The sequence below is a fragment of the Macaca fascicularis genome, chromosome 3, assembly GCF_037993035.2.
Source record: "Macaca fascicularis isolate 582-1 chromosome 3, T2T-MFA8v1.1".
In the NCBI taxonomy this organism is placed as follows: Eukaryota; Metazoa; Chordata; class Mammalia; order Primates; family Cercopithecidae; genus Macaca; species Macaca fascicularis.
The window spans coordinates 102,369,109-102,390,454 of NC_088377.1; the positions used below are offsets into that span (position 1 = coordinate 102,369,109).

The 21,346-nt window shown below is 41.4% G+C and overlaps 1 protein-coding gene and 1 long non-coding RNA gene across 5 annotated transcripts in view; one reads left to right on the plus strand and one right to left on the minus strand.

Moving 5' to 3' along the window:
* Positions 1-21,346, plus strand: part of JAZF1 (JAZF zinc finger 1) — a 349,506-nt gene that overhangs the window by 278,492 nt on the left and 49,668 nt on the right. For all 4 annotated transcript variants that reach the window (XM_074035312.1, XM_045387629.2, XM_065541016.2 and 1 more), the window contains one exon: positions 4,922-5,118. In XM_074035312.1, coding sequence (XP_073891413.1) covers positions 4,926-5,118 — 193 coding nt within the window. In that variant the 5' untranslated portion in view covers positions 4,922-4,925. The remainder of the gene's footprint in view (positions 1-4,921; positions 5,119-21,346) is intronic.
* Positions 1-21,346, minus strand: part of LOC102127368 (uncharacterized) — an 84,072-nt gene that overhangs the window by 57,856 nt on the left and 4,870 nt on the right. The window lies entirely within an intron of this gene.

Below are 21,346 nucleotides of genomic sequence, written 5' to 3' on the forward strand. Positions count from 1 at the left end.
TAACCTCAAGAATATAGATAATATTAAAATGCAGTAAAATAATTAAGTGATGAGCCTTGAGTTAAATATCCTTGTTTTTAACAAAGCACTTGATTTAATTATTTACATAATTTAGTTTTTAATAACAGCTGTGTTTAACAACAGATTCACCAAATCCCTGAAAATTTAAGTCAGCTTTCACAACCCAGTATGAGCCAGCTCCAGCACACTGCAGCTGCCAGATCAGAGCAGTGTCACCACTGCAAAGCAGAGAGAATTCTGGGAGGTGGGCACAGCCAGCTTGCCTTCCCCAGATTGTAGCCCAGTGGGGCTACAATTCCAGAGACCCCCTGCCCCACAACTGGGGAGCCCAGTGGTCCCACACAGCAGGACGGACTGACATTTGGAGGATGAGCCTTTTGTTCTCCCAGCTGCCCACTGCCCCCATGTAATGCCAGAGGGGCATTGCCCCAGGCCCCATGCTCCGGCTCCCTGAACGCGTTCAACTGTGAAAACCATGACAGAGTCCCGAGGCTTGACTAGGCTCTGATGCCAGCTCTGCCACTAGCCTAAATGACCCCAAACAGGTCACACCACCTCAGTTCACAGTTGCTGTAACAAATGAGGGGGCTGGACCGGATGATCTGACTTAACCAAGGTTCCTTCCTGCTCTAAAACCCAAGTGAGTCAGGTGCAGTGGCTCACGCCTATAATCCTAACACTCTGGGTGGGAGGATCACTTGAGCCCAGGAGTTTGAAACCAGCCTGGGCAACATAGTGAGACCCCATCTCTACAAAAAATCAAAAAATTACCTGGGCATGGTGGGGCCTGCCTGTAGTCTCAGCTACTTGGGAGGCTGAGGCAAGAAGATCACTTGAGCCCAGGAAGTCAGGGCTTCAGTGAGCTGTAATCACACCACTGCACGCCAGCCTTGGTGACAGCAAGACCCTATCTCCAAAAAAAAATCGATTATTGAGAGCTTCAGAAAGATCACCAGTGGTGTCCAGACTCATTACTCATTGAGGAAAGCTCAGGCTCCTGAGTGACATGACTCACTTAACCTGAACTCAGCCTTGGGAACATGGTGAACCTTTCCCAGCCCTGATATTTGGTAAAACGGGGAACATAGTCCTCATTTGTTGGCCAGAATCACAGCCTTTGCTATGCCTCCTTGGCTTCTCTAGACACTCTTGTCTCCCCAAATGGTTCCTTGCCACTGGGAATCTGCCCACCTTTTGACAGACAGCTGTGCTGATGGAACATTGCTCAAAAACTTGAGAACTTAGTAAGTCTCAGAAAATGGGTTAAGTCGTGGTTAATGAAGGGAAGAGGAAGAGGAGCGACATGGTAGTGCAGGGGAGACACGGGCCTATTTTAACCAGGGTTCCCACAGCGCTTGTGTGGCACTCCTGTGTGTGTTTGTGGGGGCGGGTGGTGTGGGGATGTGTGTGTATGGTTGTCACTAGAACAAATTGTGCAGCTGTGTGCCTTGATATGTCAAGGTTACCATGATTTATAGATCGTATGTCCAAATTCACAACACCAATCCAAGAGAGGAGGGAGAACTACAGGAGGAAGTCTTGGCGACAGGGCTTTAAGAATGTGTTTCATGTTTAATGCTTTTAACATAGGTGCCTTGTTCTTGTTTCTAGAAAGCACTATAGAAGATATAACCCAAATCCAGATTGCTGTCTGTAGCTGGCCAAACCCATGTGAGGGTGAAGGCGGGGTTTGTGTGTGTGTGAATGTTGTTATGGTTGTTTATAGTTGTTGTGTTATATCTGAGGTGTAGGAGAGTTTTACAATAAGAGGTATGAGTTCTGTAATCCCAGCACTTGGGAGGCCGAGGCGGGCAGAACACTTGAGGTCAGTAGTTCAAGACCAGCCTGGCCAACGTGGTGAAACCTTGTCTCTACTAAAAATACAAAAATTAGCTGGGCATGGTGGCGGACACCTGTATTCCCAGCTATTTGGGAGGCTGAAGCAGGAGAATCGCTTGAACCAGGAGGCAGAGGTGAGCCGAGATTGTGCCACTGCACTCCAGCATGGGCAACAGTGCGAGACTCCATCTCAAAAAAAAAAAAAAAATGTATAAATATATGAGTTAGACATAGAGAAGCCTTTCTCTCTCTTCCCTCTGGTTGTCTCTCCCTCTCTGTCTCACACTGGATATGCACCCTCTGGGTTTATTCCATTCAGCCGTTCCACAAATGGAATTTCTGCTCTACACAAGGCATGTGTGTGCTTAGTGCTTTCAGAGCCATGGGTGTGTGGTGTGTCCTCAAGACACTTGGAGTTGAGTAAGGTGGACAAAATAAAGAGACATAACCATATTATAATGCTTTATGTAATTAATAACAGCTTCTGCATGTTGAGCCATTTGCTACATGTCGGGCCAATTACCTCATTTATCCTCACAACAGTCCTCTGAAGTTGAAATGTTATTGCCCCGTCTGCCAGCAGGTTACCTTCTTAGGTTGTGAACATTCAGACTCACAGATGACCATGGGCCACAATAGGGCACTGGGCCCGTTCAGAGGATGGAGGACAGGCCGCCTTCTGCAGGCACCCTTGCAGCAGTGCACATGAGAGTCTGTTCAGGTGCAGAGGGGTAGGAGTGGAAACCATCCTGGTAGAAAAGCCTCATGCCCTACAGAAGCCAAAGCTCTTGCAACATGCTCTGGGCATAGCTCCCCAGTTCTTTGCAAGGGCCATGCCCAGCTACAAGATCACCATGCTCAGGAAGCCTAAATCAGGATTCTTGGCTTCCTATCAGATAGCTACAGGTTCCTAGATCCTCCCAGGCTGTGCAGTTCACCAGTCAGAGGTCATTCTTATATAGTGTCGCCTGGTAACGTGGTTGACATACTGTCTTAGCAGGTTACCAAATTTAGCCAAAGATCAGACTCCCATGCAGAAAGGGAAAAGACTTATGTTAATTCCTTACCTACGCTCTCATTCCCATTTTACAGAGAATAAACCTGAGATTCAGAGAAGTTTATCAACTTGCCTCAAATTACATAATAACCCAGCCAGGATTTGAACCCTGGCCTCACTCCAAATATCATGCTCTTAACTAAAATGCAATATGTAAAAATTTTTTCCTACCCCCATAAGCATGTCCGTGTTTATTTTGCTATTTGAAGCACTAGTTTGAATTACTTGCCCTCGAGAACAATCAGCCTTCCTGGAAGCAGCAGCCTGTTTATCCTGTGGCTTTGCCACTCCCTGGCGCGCTGCATACCCCAGTGTGAGACGCTCAGCACCATGCGAGTTAGCAGTTCTTCTTAGAATAATTTTTTTTAAAAAAGCACTAATTCTTTGCTTTTCTCTGTGAGTCTGTATTTTTAGTAGAGGTTTATGAGGAGGGGAATAAGAAGTTTTAAGGACAATAGAACCAATTTTGCATCTGAAAATAAATGAGTACCTTTCTACCATGTGCAAACAATTCTCTTTTGCCTTGACAGTCGTTTTTAAATCATCACTATGCTATAGCACAAACTAAGAGCTCAAGGCATACTAACCTCAGTTCAGCATATAAAATCCAGTTTGTATATCTGGATTATATTGCAAGAACCATTCAAGAAATGTGCCATCCATGTTCCAAGTATAAAAATAGAAATTTTAAGACAGCGTAACAATATTACTGTTGTTTCATTGGGTATTTAATTGACTTCAAGCTTTCACCAGGTAGTAGAACTATCTGTTGACTTTCAAAACTTCATCATGTAGTGAGGAAAAATACTAAGGAATTTTGTAGACAAAATGTGAAATAGGTTGGGTAAAATACCATGTTTAAGTGCAATGCAGTGAGTTTATGATAAATTGTATTGAAATAGTCAAAATATAGTTCATGCGGAAGATGTTGGAGAGAGGCCTTGAGGGGCCTGGAATGTTCTGTTTCTTAGCCTAGGTGGTGGGGACAGCTGTGGTTTTATCATCTGAACGCTATCATACATTTATGGACTATGCTTTCTATGGCAGTTTTCAAAAATGCAGCTGACAAAGTTTGCCTGCCAATATGAAAAGGTGAATGTTCTTTAGGTAGGAGATACCATTTCATAGATTGTTTTGAATCTCATATTACACGAATTTACAAAATGGTAGATTATACAGTGAGAAAAGAATGAAGTTTGAATATTACCAACATCAGAGAAGCATTGGAAGAATAACTCAAGTTTCCAAAGTGAAACTATCAGGAAAAGTCACCTTTCTCTTTATGAGTAATAAAATTAGAACGTAAACAGATCATCAGTGGTGACCTCCCTCCTTGTGCTGCTCTCTTCCCTTCTGGAATCTTCCTGGGCAAATGTATGCAGTTCTGTCTGTGTTTCCTGAGGCAGGCCTGGCACTGTGCTAGGAACTGGGGACGAGAATCCTTGCCTTCATGATGAGGCAAGCAAGGCCTCAATTAGCCAAGAAGAGTTTTTAAACCCAAATAACAATGTGAGAATCAAAGTAATACAAAAAAGAGAGTTTTCATGAGGCCATATATGTTAGGTGGCAGTTAAGTGGTACAAAGAAATACTGCCAACCTGCAGATAAAGGAAGCGCTGTCTACTTAGGAGTGGTTGGGGAACTTTGAGGATGTGTGGGCTTCCTATGGGTAGAAAAAAAAGAGAGCAGACCTTCCAAGAGAGGAAATCTTGTAACTGAAAGCATTACAGTGGATGCAGATGTATTCTGTGTGTATAAGCTTCCTGGCAAGGAGGATTTGCTAGGGAAGAAGTGAACCTGACTTTGAGGAACCTTAAAAATAACAAGCTAGAAGATAATTCCACTGCATTGGAAAAGGGAAGCTATTGTGAGTTTTTGAGATTGGGACTGACCTGTGGCCAAGGTCCTTTTCCAGGGTCGGGCATCTGTGAAACTCTAATGAATGTCGTGAGTCCTCATGCTCTATACGTGGCCCAGGTTCCTTACCTTCTGTTGTTGTTTCAGATTCATGACAGATGCTGCCCGCCGAGAGCAGGAGTCCCTAAAGAAGAAGATTCAGCCGAAGCTGTCACTGACTCTGTCCAGCTCAGTGTCTCGAGGGAATGTGTCCACTCCCCCACGCCACAGCAGTGGAAGCCTTACTCCCCCCGTGACCCCACCCATCACCCCGTCCTCTTCATTCCGCAGCAGCACTCCGACAGGTGAGTGGCTTGGCCCTACCGCCTTGAGGAGGAGGAGAGGAGAGAGGAGAAAGAGAAAGTGTGTGCGATGTGCTGGGGGCAGAAAGGGGCTGGACAGATGATGACACAGACCCACCACATCGTCAGTCCTTTCACTAGTCTCTGTATATTGATACATTCTTCAGTTTATTACTGAAGAAATATTTCTAGATTATTGTTAATATGCATGCGATAATGGTTTTGTAGATTTTTTGTCAATATATTTCCCATTTTTACTGTGCATACCCACATACACAACATTTTTAATGGGCTCTACAATAATATATATTTCATCACCTGATTTACAACTAAATATGTTATGAACACTTTGTCTTCTAAAACAGTTAAAATCATTACATTTTTTAGAGAAAACAATTTATTAAGCAGTCTTGGAGAAATTTAGATAGAATATTTCTTCCAAGGAGACTTCATTGTTTTTACAATGCCTTGAGAAAAAGGGGGAGTCCTTGTCTTCTCCAGGTTTTTCTGTAAATAGTGGAAATTTGCCCTTCAATTTAGCTTTTTCACTTGCTTCTTTATACCCACCTATTCTCCAGTCAAGTAATCCATTTTATTTTTCCCAGCCCATCTCTCCTATGTGCCTCCTCTTTCATCTCAGTCTCCCTGACACACATGGATGTCCACTACTCCTGCACTCTCATCTCTCCTCCAGGTCCTCACCTTAAAGAGGCTTCTGTCCTTTTAAGGATACCGTCTTCATTGATTTGGATTGACTCTGCTCAAAACTTTATCCTCAGTTCCACATTAGGATTAGCCTGTAATAATCTGAAGACAAAGTTCAGTTGTTTAAAAAATTTATTAGTAAGAAAATCTTGGTAGAGTTACATGTATCAAGAAACTAGGACTTCAGCTGGGTACTGTGGCTCACACGTATAATCGCAGCTCTTTGGGAGGCTGAGGCAGGAGGATCACCTGAGGCCAGGATTTCAAGACCAGCCTGGGCGAAATGGCATTTTGAATGCCTCGTAAGTGCCAGAAACTGAGCTACTGAGGTGAGCAGAGAGAGGCCCTTTTCCCTGACCACAGGAGCTTACACCTGTTGGAGAATGTTGGCATTCTAGAGGCCAAACAAGATCACTTTTGTCTTCCTCTCCTAAGTATGGAAATGATTAAAAAATAAAACAGCAGTCACAGATGAAGAACAAAATATCACCTGTATTACATAAAGCTAAACCACAGAATGGAGCTTGGATCTGTAACAATTGGGCTTCCAATATGTCTTCCCAGAATTCAGTTTATTTCCCACAGTGCACTTCTCAGCTTACCTCAGGGTGGGAGCTGACCAGACTGCACCCTGGACCCTGAGCAGAGCGTGTCCAGCCCTTCCTCCCTAGTTCGTGCTTCATTAAGTCACTGTTCCTGCTTGGGCAGGAGTGAATGGAGATGGTGGAAGAGGTCCCGCATCTTTGTGCTGTCTGAGAAACAGAGAGATAGCTCTCTTCCCCCGGTGGGAGTATAGACCATCACTAATCAAATCAATACACAAATAAATATAACCTTGTAATCATGGCAAGTGCTATATAGAATTCTGTGATAGGAGGGCAACCAGAGAGAAGTTTGACCCAGGCAGGAAAGGAGTCAACTTAGTAAAGAGGAAAGGTGGAGCAATGTCACAAAGGGAACATTTTGCAAAGGCTCCATGGAGGGGAAAAGCCCAGCAGGTCCCCAGTACTGAAAGCAGGCCAGGTGGCCCAAGTGTAAGATGAGAATCAGAGGTAGGTGGGGACTAGGGCATTAGGGGTCTTACTCAAAATTTTGGTTGAATCGAAGAGCAAAGAGAAGCCACTTGTAACTACACCATCATCTCCTTAGCCATGATTAAAATTGCTTATCTTCTCTGACAGTTTATGTATCTCTCTGTCATCCATTTTCCACTGTGCAAAGTGTGTTTCAGAATACTAACTTCACAAAATACTAGTTGGGGAAAAGGGATTTCCTAGTAAGTTTGGGGAGATGATGAGTTCGACAAAGTTAAATGGATTTCTTTAATTCAGGGCTTTAATATGCACTGTTAGTCTCCAAAGGGAGGATTTAGTAAACTTAGATGCTGTGATTAGGGGACCTCTTTCTCTATGGGGCATCTCAGGGTTGCCCCATACCAACACAGGGTATCTGTCAAGGTTGACAGATACCCTGTGTTCAATCAGGATTGAACATTTTGAAGACAGGTTAGGTATGGGAGATAGACCAGAGTTCCTGCCTGAACTTCTTTCTTTACAAATGTTACCTTGGGCAAGTCACTAATACCAATTATATAGATTTTGTATCAAAATTAAATGTGATAGCACACGTATAACACAGTGCTCAGTAAATGTTCATCTCTTTCGTCTGGGGTTTTCAACTTTGTATTTTAGGAACAGTATCAAGGTCATTCTTCTAGAGGACGAACCAGTTCATTTGTGTTAGGCATTTATCTATTTCCTTGAATAGACCACCATGTTTCCCTTATATTTTATTTTGTGAATATTGACTTTCCAGGATCTTTGTGTGACATTTATGTTGTAAATCTAAGGAATGAAAGAGAGTGAAGTGTAATTCCGCAATCCTCTTTTCTGGGTATTGCTATGATATTTATTCATGTATAATATGAATTATGGAGGCAGTCTCCAACTGGCTGTGTTTTATACCTGAAGTAATATGGACTGACTCATGTCCAACACCAGATAACTATAACTGCCCCAATTAGTGACGGGTGCCTAGGACCCCCTGAAAATAAAGACAGTTTAAAAGTGAGAGTTTATTATTTTTCACGTAAGAATGTTTGGAAGAAATGGAATCATTTCCTTTCCTTCAGACATAAAGAAATCTTTCTGACACCTTGCCTATTTTAGCAATTTCCCATTGAGAGAATTAATTTATGTTGTGGTAAAGATGTATCATTTTCAGTCTGTCAAGATCATTGGTAAGTTATTTGCTGCTGGAAGAACATTCCATGTAAACATCAAAAATTAGCAGGGGAAATGGTTTCTTAAACCCCTACCATGTACAATTTTGATTGTGTACATTTTTCAATGTTTGGAATGTTATTTTACCTGTAGTTAGAGAGATCAGCTTATTTTGCCTGACTAATGTGGTTTCAGTCACTTTCATTGCCAGGTTATAAAATTCCACGCTTCTACCCCTTAAATTCACTCTTCCAAGTTCCATATTCATGGTGCATTCCCACTTCAGAAATAATAGTCATCTTGTAGGAACTTCATTTATAAAATGTTCTTTAAGGTATATTTTCTTGACAATACTGAATTAGAGCTCAGCTTTATCCTAGACTTTTGAGTATTTCTTTGGTATACTTGGAATCAATGTTTGTTTTGCAATTTTTTTTTTTTTTTTTTTGCAACAGGGTCTTACTGTATCACTCTATCACGTAGGCTGGAGTGCAGTGATGCTATCATAGCTCACTGCAGCCTCAAACTCCTGGGCTCAGCCTCCTGGGTAGCTCACCTCAGCCTCCTGTGTAGCTGGGACTATAGGTGCATGCCCTCATGCCCACCTAATTTTTTGACTTTTTTTTGTAGAGATGAGATCTTGCTATGTTGCCCAGGCTGGTCTTAAACTCTTGGCGTCAAGCAGTCCTCCCGCCTCTGCCTCCCAAAACTCTGTGATTATAGGCAGGGGCCATCATATATGGCCTGTTTTGCCATTTTTACATCCTAGAAGAATCTTTTTCTCTCCTTGTTTTCCTTTCCTATCCTTGTCTTGTTTTCTTTTAATATATAGAGAAAGTATTCATTTAAGAAAAGCTTAGAATAGTTTAAATCATAGATCAGCAGACTTTTTCTATAAAGGTCCATATAGTAAATATGCTTTGCAGGCCACAGGGCCTCTGTTTCAGCTACTCAACTTTGCCATTGTAATGTGAAAGCAGCTATAGAACCACCTAAATTAATGGGCATGGTATGTTTTATTAAAAGTTTTTCGAAAACTCCATGTACAAAAACAGGCCAGAGTTGGCCCATAGGCCACAGTTTTCCAACCCCTGCTTTAAATAATAGAGAAATTGAATTTAAAAATAAATGTGATTAAATTATATGAAAATAAAGTGTTAAGATAATTCATACCCTTCTCCTTTTAAAAGTAGTAACATCGGCGAGGCACAGTTGCTCACGCCTGTAATCCCAGCACTTTGGGAGGCAGAGGCAGGTGAATCACCTGAGGTCAGGAGTTCGAAACGAGCCTGGCCAACATGGTGAAGCCCCATCTCTACTAAAAATATAAAAATTAGCCAAGTATGGTGGCTCATGCCTGTAATCCCAGCTACTTGGGAGGTTGAGGCAGGAGAATTGCTTGAACCTGGGAGGTGGAGGTTGCAGTGAACCAAGATCACGCCACTGCACTCCAGCCTGGGTGACAGAGCAAGACTTCATCTAAAAAAAAAAAAAGTAACATCTAGAGTATAATTACTTAGGGGGAAAGGCAGGTAGCACTTGTGGAGTGTTTGCTATGTGTGCTTACTATATTCTTTATGTATGACCTTGTATTTAATCTTAACACCAGACTCACTGAGACATTATTATTCCCATGTACAGATAAAGAAATAGAGGCTTAATAAGGTTAATGACACATCCATGTCTGTCTATTCAAAGAATATGCTCTTTCTAGTATACCCGCACTTTCTATCCACATTCGTTATTATTACATTAATACTTTTTTAAAAACTTTATTAGACCATCCACAGTGTGTGTGAACTTGACACCTCCAAACTCAAAATTCGTTAAGTTACTGAAACCTTGGTTTGACTTCATTCACCATAACTTCCATTTTCACACAGCTCTACCATTCAAACAGCATGTCATAACAGAAGGACTTAACAGTTTCGTTCAGCCAGGGTTTCTCTAAGGGTCAGCTGACTCCAGATAGCCAGTTGTTAAATAATCAGGTTTGCAAGCTGTTTGCTAAACTGTTACCTTGAAATTGGCCATGGTGGGAGTATTTACACCAGTGAAATTGGCAAATGCTACATATCAGGACCTTCCCTGCCTCGCTTTACCATTATACCACTGTTTTTTCCTTTCAGTATTTACCAGGTTAATCTTACTTAGTTTGTAGTTCAAGGAATCGTGGATCCATGTGTCTGCGAATAAACCTAAAGTCAATCACCAATAAATAAATAATGACCATTTCAAGCAATGGACTGCTTTGTAGCCACTCACCACAATGTTGTAGGAAAGGTTTTTACATTATATTGTTACACGAGAAGATCCAATTTCAAAACTGCATAAGCAATATAATCTCAATTTTTTTTTTTTTTTTGAGACAAAGTCTCACTCTGTCACCCAGGCTGGAGTGCAGTGGTGTGATCTCAGCTCACTGCAACCTCCACCTCTCAGGTTCAAGAGATTCTCCCACCTCTGCCTCCCAAGTAGCTGGGACCACAAGTGCGCATCAACATCTCCTGGCTAATTTTTGTATTTTTAGTAGAGGCGGGTTTTTGCCATGTTGACCAGGCTGGTCTTGAACTCCTGACCTCAAGTGATCCGCCTCAGCCTCCCAAAGTGCTGAGATTATGCCACCACACCTGACCCGTGATCTGAATTTTATCTTTTACTTCAGAGAAGTTAACCATGGTTATCTACCTTAATATGGTAGGAAGATGAATGTTATTTTCTTCTTTTTCTTTTCCCACATTTTCTGAAATGAGCTTGTCTTTCTTTTTATAATTAAAGCAACTTAGTCCATATGATTGGAAGATACAGAATTACTGGCCCTAAAAAGAGTTGAATGGATCTCTTTCCATCAAATTAATTGACCTGTGGTGTGAGGTCATCCTGTAGCAAAGGCCTATTTGCTTTTGCATCCATCATTAGAGAGCAGGTTGCCTTAGTTATTATTGCCTACAGCTTAGTTAAGAAAGTAATTTGTCCCCCCTCCCGCCATATTTCCCCCTTGAACCTCTTAATACAGTGACTTTCGATCAGGATGAACGTTGAAATCACCTGGAAAAAATTGTAATCTCCCTCAGCCTGGGCTTCCCCTGCAGCCACTCTGATTCAGTTGGTGGGTGGGGCTTGGGCATTGGGAGTTTTTAAAAGCGCTTTTGGGTGGGTAATTCTAACCTACAACCAGAGTTAAGAAACCACTGTTTTAAAACGTGGCCCATCTCGTTGTAGTATCTGTGTGCCTTCTAGCTTGAATTTTGAACATATTTTTCCACGTTGTCTGGAGAAAGATTATTGTAATCTGTTTCCTTGGCCTCCGGGATGAATCCAGTGGGACTGACAGATGCTCACTCATGTCTTAATGGAGAAGCCGTGGAAAGAGCTGGCTGGGTTTCTGGTTCTAGTAGCATCACATAGTTACTCCTGGAAAATATTGGTATATATATTTTGGCATACTCTGGGGGGGAAAATTCAAGTATTAAACCAGAGAAAGGCACCCAAGGAAATTAAACCAATTTTTTAGGTTTTCTTGTTTAGATTCTTAAAACAATGCAGAAGCTTAAATTTTATATTATTTTACCTCATATTCCTGTGTCTTTTGGTATGGCCTTTTACAAAATATTTCTTTATGGCTTTTACAATAAATTATTCAGATTATAAAAATATCGAAAACTTCAGGAGTTATTAATACGCGGCAAATTATTTTAAATAATATAGTATTAATTTTTCCCTCGGGGTGAACATTACTCTGCAATACAGACTTACAGGACTGATAGAACTTTGCTTGGCATTTAGAAGCTCTATCTGAATGGAGTTGAGGTGAGCTCTTCCCTCATGCCTTTATTGTTAGAAAACAAAATAAACAGGCTTAGTAAGGACAAAAAATTCCAGACAGAAAAAAGATAAGCAAAATAAAGTATAAACTAATATACATCCCCCACCTACCCAAAAGAAAAGAACAAAATGGAAGGAAAAATCTCAGAGAAATCCTGTTCTGTTTAATAGTGGAAAATGAGGGAGGAAAGTGAAATATTTCAGCCTGACTGAATGTCGTGATCTACTTGTGAATTCCTGAGGTTGTGATTTGGTTTTTCTAAAAAACTCTCCCTAAAGAGTTGGATGTCTGCATGATACCTAAGCAACATTCCCTAAAATCTTCCTATTGATCTGATTTACATTTTCCTTTTCACATAAATTCCCGCTCTTGTAGCTGGAGAATGAGAAGATGTTGCTATATTCTCTGCCTGCATTCTGTAGGTCATTTGCTTGTTTATATACTACTCTGTTCTAATCTTTGTCGCTTCCTCTTCCTTTTTGATTGACCAGTAAAACCTTTATTCCTCTGCCTGAGTTCATGGTCGAGTCTTATGGCTAATTCTGCTTCCCCAGCATCTTCCGCAGCCACTTATTTTTAATCTCTTCTTGCTACTGAAAGTGTTGCAGTGAGGATGGCAACAAGGAAATGGGATTTATTTTTCCACAGCTATACCACTTAGAAAAAACCTTCCCAAACAAAACCTTTTTTTGACTTGAGGAAAACAATCAAATTGGCCAGGTGCAGTGGTTCACACCTGTAATCCCAGCCCTTTGGGAGTCCAAGACGGACAGATCTCCTGAGGTCAGGAGTTCGAGATCTCATTATCCCTCTGCCCAGCAGAGAGTGAAATGGACAGAGGTGTGATGTAGGTTCCTCAGAGCCACAGAGCTGAGTGATGTTGACCCAGCACTTCCACTCTAGGTATTTACCGAAGAGGAATTCATGCCCTGGCCAACATGGCAAAACCCCGTCTCTACTAAAAATACAAAAATTAGCCAGGCGTGTTGGTGCACACCTGTAATCCCAGCTACTTGGGAGGCTGAGGCATGAGAATCAGTTGGACCTGGGAGGCGGAGGTTGTAGTGAGCCAAGATTGCTCCACTGTGCTCCAGGCTGGGTGACAGAGTAATACTTCATCATAAATAAATAAATAAATAAATAGTCAGTGGTAATCAGTAATCATAATCTTTTTCGAACCTTATAGTGCACAAAAGCATTCACATTCACCATGTAATTTGATCCTTGTTAATATTTGATAGCACACAAGACAAGTATTATTAACTTTTATTTTAAGTCCAGGGTACAAATGCAGGTTTGTTACATAGGTAAACTTGTGTCATGGGGGTTTATTTTCCAGATTATTTCATCACCCAGGTATTAACCCTAGTACCCATTATTTTTTCTGATCCTCTCCCTCCTCCCACCTTTTGCCCTCCACCCTCCGAAAGGCCCCAGTGTGTATAATTCCCCTGTATGTATCCATGTGTTCTCTCATCAGTTAGTTCTTTCTCATCACTTGGCTCCCACTTATAAGTAAGAACATGCAGTATTTGGTTTTCTGTTCCTGTGTTAGCTTCCTAAGGATAATGGCCTCCAGCTCCATTCAGGTCGCTGCAAAGGACATGATCTTGTTCTTTTTTATGGCTGCATAGTATTCCATGGTGTATATGTACCACATTTTCTTCATCCAGTCTATCATTGATGAGCATCTAGGTTGATTTCATGTCTTTGCTATCGTGAATAGTGCTGCAGTGAACATGTATATCTTGTTATAAGGCACTGTGCCAAGTATTGGGGATACAGAAAAGCATAAGGCATAGCCCTTGTGGTTTAGAACTTACAACCCTTAATAGAAGCAGGCTACATATGCCTGTGGAACAGACAACTAATGAACATGATGTGTACACATACGGGCTACATTAGCAGCACAGATGATTAATAAGACAGTATAGAAATACACATGGGGTCATTCTACGCTGTTTTAATGCAATTGAAAGATGTATATTCACACTCATAAAATGTCATAGATAATTGCAAGGCAAATGTAAGTTCCAAAGGAGTTGGAATAAGGTGACATCACAGGGAAAGTGATTTGGGCAAACAATTTTATAGTCCATGATTATGGAATGTGTCAGGTTAGGGAATTAGTGAGCAGACCTGGATGCGTTGACTAAAGGTGGTATGCAGATCTAGACTTTTCTGGGAGACCCTCCCGAACTCTGGGAGCACAGAAGTAAAGTGCTAAGAGTCCTGGACACCAAAGGGGTCTCAATCCAAATCTTGGTTCTGCTGCTTGAGAGACAGATGAACTTAAACGTTTTCAAGCCTCAGTTTCCTCATCTGTATAATGGAGGCAGTGTTTACCTTACTGGGAGGATTAATTAAATAAGGGTAGGGCCAGGAACAACTGCTGTGTTAACCACCAGTTCAGAAAATAAATTAGCATAGGAATATCCCCGCTCTGCTTTCAAAATACCCTGCATTAGTAAGTAAGCCCCATGTGTTCAGGAACTGTTGACTGGAATTGGTGGAAATGGCTTATGTAGTCAGGTTAGTTAGGGCTTCTAGAAATAGCTAGGTAGCACCTGTAAATCAAAATATTTTTTGCTGTAAGCTGAATCCAGCCCTTTTGGGCAGACAATATTTCACCAGCCCTAGCCAGGGCTGCTTGTGCATGTTTATTTTTAGTCTGCACTAACCTCAGAGAAGGCTGATTCCAGGAATGTGCATTACAGGTGGTATTTGCTAATGAACACTCTGGACATGGATACATTTTCAGGAAGGAGATGGGTTCATTTTCTTGTCAGAGTGGATATAAACGCTATATCTAAAGTATCTATGGGACCAAAGGGAAAAAAAAAAAAAACAGAAGTTGGACTTCGTCAAAACGAAACAAATGTGTGCTTTAAAGGACACTATCAAGAAATTGAGATGGCAATCAGAATAGGTGAAAATATTTGCAAGCCATGTATCTGATGAATGTCTCATATCTAGAATATGTACGAACTCCTACAACTCAATAATGAAAGGACAACCCAATTTAGAAATGGGGGGACATGACACCGTTGTTATTAACACAGAAGCATTTAAGATTATCATTTTATAACCAGGGGTGGCAGAAGTGAAGATGTAGCAAGTTGACCAACTTTTATGTCCTTTTTGTTATTTTAGTAAAGGTAGCAATAACCCTTTTAACTGTGGAGGCTCAGAGTACTAAGAAACAGAGCACTGGATGTTTCCAGCAGGTGAACACACTGGTGAAGGAGCTCTGTCCCCTCTCTTGTTGAAGGATGTGCCCACATAGCCCCGACCATTGTCACAGTTGGGACTGGGGGGACACCCCTTTGTGCCACCCAATTTAGGGTCCTTTTACATTTCAGATTCCCTTTAAGGTGTGTAGAATTGAACATCCCACTGGTAAGATTTAAATCAAGGTCAGAGGGCCATGTAAAGGGTATCTCAAAGTCTTTAGAACTGGGGGAGTTTTGACTACAGTGTCTCTGAAACTCCCTTCCCTCCTTCCTGTGCAGAGCGGAGAATGTCCTCAAACCTGCTCTGAGGGGAGAGGGCAGCAGATCTCATTATCCCTCTGCCCAGCAGAGAGTGAAATGGACAGAGGTGTGATGTAGGTTCCTCAGAGCCACAGAGCTGAGTGATGTTGACCCAGCACTTCCACTCTAGGTATTTACCAAAGAGGAATGAAAACATGTATCCACAAAAGACAGGTACAAGGATGTACATAGCAGTTATTCACAGTAGCCCCAAACTGATGAGTAGTTTATCCACAGATAAATGGGTAGATAAACTGATATATCCAGATTGTGGAGTATAATTTAGCAATAAAAAGAAAGTACTGATACACACACAAAAAAAATGGATGAATCTCAAAAACATTATGCTGAGCAAGACAAGCCTGACACAAAGGGTACTTATGAAATTCAAGTACAGGCAAACCAACCTGCCTGCGGCGACAGAAATCAGAACCGTAGTTAATGTGAGAATGTGAGGAGGAAGGCGTGGACAAGGGAACTTTCTTGAATGATGGATATATTCTGTGTCTTGATTGGGATGTTGGTTTCACAAATGTATACATTTATCAAACTCATCCAATTATATGCCTGCCCGATGCAGTGGCCTACATCTGTTCTCCCAGCATGGGAGGCTGAGGTGGGAGGATTAATCGAGCCCAGGAGTTTGAGGCCAGCCTGGTCATCATAGTGAGACCTTGTCTCTACAAAAAATCAAAAAATTAGCTGGGCGTGATGGCACATGCCTGTAGTCCCAGCTACTTGGGGATGAGGCAGGGAGGATGGCTTGAGCCCAGGAGGTCACAGCTACAGTGAGCTGTGATTGTGCCACTGCACTCTAGCTTGGGTGACAGAGTGAGACCCTGTCTCAGAAAAAACAAGTATACACTTAAGATTTGTGCATTTCACTGACCCCGTCTCAGAAAAAAAACAAGTATACACTTAAGATTTGTGCATTTCACTGTGTGTAAATCTTACCTCAATTGAAACAAAAGAGTGGTGGCTCAGGCAGGAATAAAGAACAGGAGTCCACAACTTCCAGTCACTCTTTGAACTAGCAAATAGCATTTCCTCTGTTACAAACAATTCATTTAGGAACAATGAAGTAAATACATGCAGTAGTCTGAGTTTGAAAATCTCTGGAATTTCCTCTTCATTGAAGAAAGACAGTAGGCGGAATTCTTTATCCTTAGCATAGGAACACTAAGGAAGCAGTAACATGGACAAATAAAACAGTTACGGGACATATTAAGTAGAGAGAAGGAGCAGGGAAGACAAGATAAAGAAGCACTCTTGCCAAACTCTCAGTCCAGTGACACAGTTGAGAATTGGTTAATGACTGAAAGTGTTTCTGATAGAACTTACAGCACCTACATCTTCCAATACCCAAAATATTTTGTTTCCCATGAGATAAAGGGTGCTTCCTTACGTTGAGAATATTACAAGAAAGAAAATTAAAGCCACCCAGGTTCAGTCCATGTTGAGCACATCCTCAGAAACTCTAAGTAATCCGGTTTCTCTGATGGGCAGGCACTTAAATCCTCAGATTTAATATCTGTGCTAACAGAAAGCCAATAATTCAGTGTTTCTGTGTTATTTTTTATACTGTTCATGCAGAATGATCCTATACCACACTTGACCATTTACATTTAGTTAAAAACCTGAATTTCATCTCTACTGTTAACTGTGTTGTTTAATCAAACTCAATAAAAATAGTATGTCCATTGTTAAGAATTCCCACAAGAAATCTCAAAGGTCTTTACAGTCATATTTCCCTTCGTGCTAGCAACACGGTTAGTGGTGAGGCATTGGTCCTAGGTCCTAGCTGCTTTTTCTTTGTCCCAGCAGGGGTCTCTGCATCGGCCAAAAAAATACCAAAAAAGATCACAAGGTAAAGTTGTTTTAAAGAGCACATATTAAGACTGTGCAGCTCACACCCTGTCTCCCCAAGAAAGAATGCCATCTTTTTAAGCCAACGTCCAGAGCTCGCTCATATGCCAACATCCATCAGTGCACACTTCTCAGTAATTTTCCTTTGGAAGCACAAACCAGAACTGAAATATGAGTGCTAAAGAGAGCAACATATTGTAAGCCTGGAAAGTGGTGTGGATTCTACTGAAAACATGAATAAACAAACAGACGCCCGCGACTGCCATACGCCTCCCTTATGAAGGTGATGTAGATTTAGCACCTGAAGAATTCACAGCCCAGACAAACTCATATATTTCCAAAGACACCTTTTCTGCGCGCCCCCGCCCCTGCCACCACCAGTCTACAACACGGCATATTAAAATCAGAGAAGCCCTTTCATCTTTCTGAGTATCACGGCAGCAAACTTGTTTTAATGTCTTTTCCATGTGGCTCAAGTTTTAACAATAAAATGATCCCCAGGCACACCCAGCTGCACAGCGTTAAAGAACCTGCAGAAAACTGAGAATGCTTTGAGCTAATTTGTTTCTGCTAAAAAGACAAGGGGCAGAATCTCACTGCTCCTGTCCCAGGACTTGTGTCAGATGTTGGAAATGCACTCAGAACAAGCGGTGTTTGACAGGCAGGGAGAAACTGAGGTTGCTGGAACCTTTCTGGGACCATGGACGAAGGGATTGTGCATGTCTGGCACCTTGCAACCAAAATTACACAGTTCCTCCTTGGAAAATTGGACTGGTGTTAATTCATCTTTAGCAGTAACAAGTTGAGTTGGTCTTATCAGATCAAAGATTTATTTCATATTCCACTAGTCTAAATAAGTATTTTTTTAAAAAACCAAGTCAATTAGGCTCTGTTTGGTATAGAACACATAGGTAAAATCAACCATAAGAAACTAAAGCTGGTTGGGGGACAACTGTATATGAATTTGACATCTACTGATCTCATGATGGACTGTGTTTTCTATCTCAGTACCCCAATTCTTCAGTTTCATTTTAAGGCAGCTAGAGTATTCTAAATAGGTATAGGCCCCAGGACAAATCATTCTCAGGGAACCTGAATAATTTTGAATGGAGTAGTTGGTCCCTGACATTGTCTACCAGCTAAGATGTTTCCTTGCAGCCTGAGACTGGATGCATTTTTATTTTTCAAATAGATTCCTATTTCAAAACTATAAAAATTTTTAAATAAAAAATAAAAGTCAAGCAGACTTCTTTCTGGCAAATAAAGTGGTGCTTTTCGTGTGATCTGTTTTCATGTGAGCTCTCTAAGATAAGCTGTGTCACTGTATAGTAAAAAGTCTCCTCAGAATGTTTGACTTGAAAATGGCTGCCTAGAGTCTTACATTCAGGGGCAGGAAAGGCCCTCGATATGCGTTTCTGGTGGTGCATCCTCAGCTATCCTCCTCTAGACAGAACTGTCTGGGGTTATCCAGGCTGTACTAACAGGGTGCTAACAGTTACGGGGACTGATGCTGGGCCGTCAATGTAGGATGGTGTTTTTGAGACGTGATCGTGACTCCCATATCTTGAGCAGGCCCCCACCCTTTTAAATGGTTACTTTCTAATATTCCACCAAGTTCTGGACCATTATTGTGTTGAAAGTCTCCCTGAAATTCACCATGATGAAGTTAGTTTTGGCAGAGCACTTAGATGCTATGAACAGCATTTCACTGCCATTAAAAGGAAGTATTCTTTGAAAAAAGTGTTTAATTAAAGCCACTTGGTTTCTGTAATACCAGTATATATAATTCAAAATATGCTATGTTGTGTGTATAGGAAAATTATTAAGACTAACAAAACTTGACAAATGGTTAATATTTAAAAGCATGCAATTAAAATGTCACAACTTAGTTGTGAGTGAGCTACCAAGGGGATCTTGACTGGAGTTGGTTCTGAAGGGCTAGATGGGGTACTGCCACCACCTGTGGGCCATGCACCTTAACCTGGAACGGTTCCCCCCGCAGCCGGGAGATGAATAGGCCCCTTTTGGAAAGTAAAACCATAAAATTAAAATTATGAAGTAACTGCAAATATAAAAATTGGCTTTTTCTTTAAATCAAAGAAAAATGAAACCATTTCTGGAATAACTGTATAATAAATACGCATTACAGAAACATAAATACACCTTTGGTTACTAATACACGGTACTTGCCAACTAAATAGTAAATTAAAAGTTCAGGCCAGGCACAGTGGCTCATGCCTATAATCCCAGCACTTTGGGAGGCCAAAACAGGTGAGGCCTGAGGCGCTTGAGCCCAGGAGTTCGGGACCAGCCATGGTAACACAGGGAGACCCTGTCTCTGCAAATAGCTTTTTTTAAATTAGCCAGGTGCAGAGGCATGTGCCTATGGTCCCAGCTACTCAGGAGCTGAGGCAGGAGGATCGCCTGAGCCTGGGAGATTGAGGCTGCAGTGAGCCTAGCTTGCACCACTGCACTCCAGCCTGGGCAACAGAGCAAGACCCTGTCTCAAAACAAAACAAAACAAAGTTTAGTAGAATCTAGTTAACCTTTTTTTTTCTTCCCCCCGAGATGGAGTCTTGTTCTGTCACCCAGCAGGAGTGCAGTGGCATGATCTCAGCTCACTGCAACCTCTGCCTCCTGGGTTCAAGCAATTCTCCTGCCTCAGCCTCCTGAGTAGCTGGGATTACAGGCATCCGCCACCACGCCCAGCTAATTTTTGTACTTTTAGTAGAGACAGGGTTTCACCATGTTGGCCAGACGGGTCTCAAACTCCTGACCTAGTGATCCGCCCACCTCAGCCTCCCAAAGTGCTGGGATTACAGGCATGAACCACTGTGCCCGGCTAGTTAACACATTTGTAAGTAATCTATAGGGCTCTGTTTTCTAAAATGAATAAGTAATAAATATTCCAAAAAGGATTTTTTTCCTTCCCTTTTTTGCTTTCCAACAAATATGTGTTTCTTGGCATCATCAAAAGTGGAAGTTTTGCCAGGACTAGAAAGCTTGTCCTTTGCCATGTGGGAGACCTTTAGCTAAAGCTATAAATGTGGCACACTGATGAACATTGTCATTTTAATTCTGTCAAGCAAGGAGGGTAAACTGGAAAATGAATTATGCTATATATAAACTTGAAAGTAGCTCCATCTTCGTGGTAGCTGTGCCTCTTAAAAATAGCATCTAACAGCCTCCTAGAATTTCTATTTACCTTTTGTTTTCTATTATATAATAGTCTATTTTGGAAAGATGGCAGGACTGAAAAGTGAATGGATGTTTTCTCATACATTTTGCCTCTTTTGTTATCTTCCAGAAGATGGCAATCTGTGGCTCCTTCAGAGTGTTCGCAGGTTCTTGTCTATAAAGTGTTCTGAATTTATTAACCTAATAAACCATATTGTTACTTAGACGCCAAATTAATATTTATCGTTGGTTCCTCTCATTGAAGTATATTTTCTAAGATACTAAATGAATGTACTTTTAGTATCTTTTCTAAGATACTAAATGTAGGATGGTGTTTTTGAAGCATGATCATGACCCTATATCTTGAGCAGGCCCCACCCTTTTAAATGGTTACTTTCTAATATTCCACCAAGTTCTAGACCATTATTGTGTTGAAAGTCTCCCTAAAATACACGATGATGAAGTTAGATACTAAATGATACTAACTCATTTAGTACCTTAGAGAAGATACTAAATCGAATCAGTTCTGCATACCTGTTCATTGTTGTCTTATAAGAAGTCATTTCCCTCTTTGTGCATGATACTCGCAAACTGGAGCTCAGGTGATAGGAACATGGTGTTAATAAGTCTGAGGTCATGGGTTTAATTCTCATATGGGCCGGTTAACTTAGCTTCATCCTGGCGCCATGAACCATGCCCTTGAAGCTAGCTAAATGTCAAACAACAGGTAGTGTGGTCCCTTGACTCTCAGAAAAGAGATGATGCTCGGTATGAAGAAATGGAACATACACATAGGACAAATGACATTCTCAAAGACTGGCCTTACCCTCAAGGTCAGTGTGAAAATATCATGGTTATGCAGAAAACAACTCAAATGAGTGTCTTACCGCGTATGTTTTGGA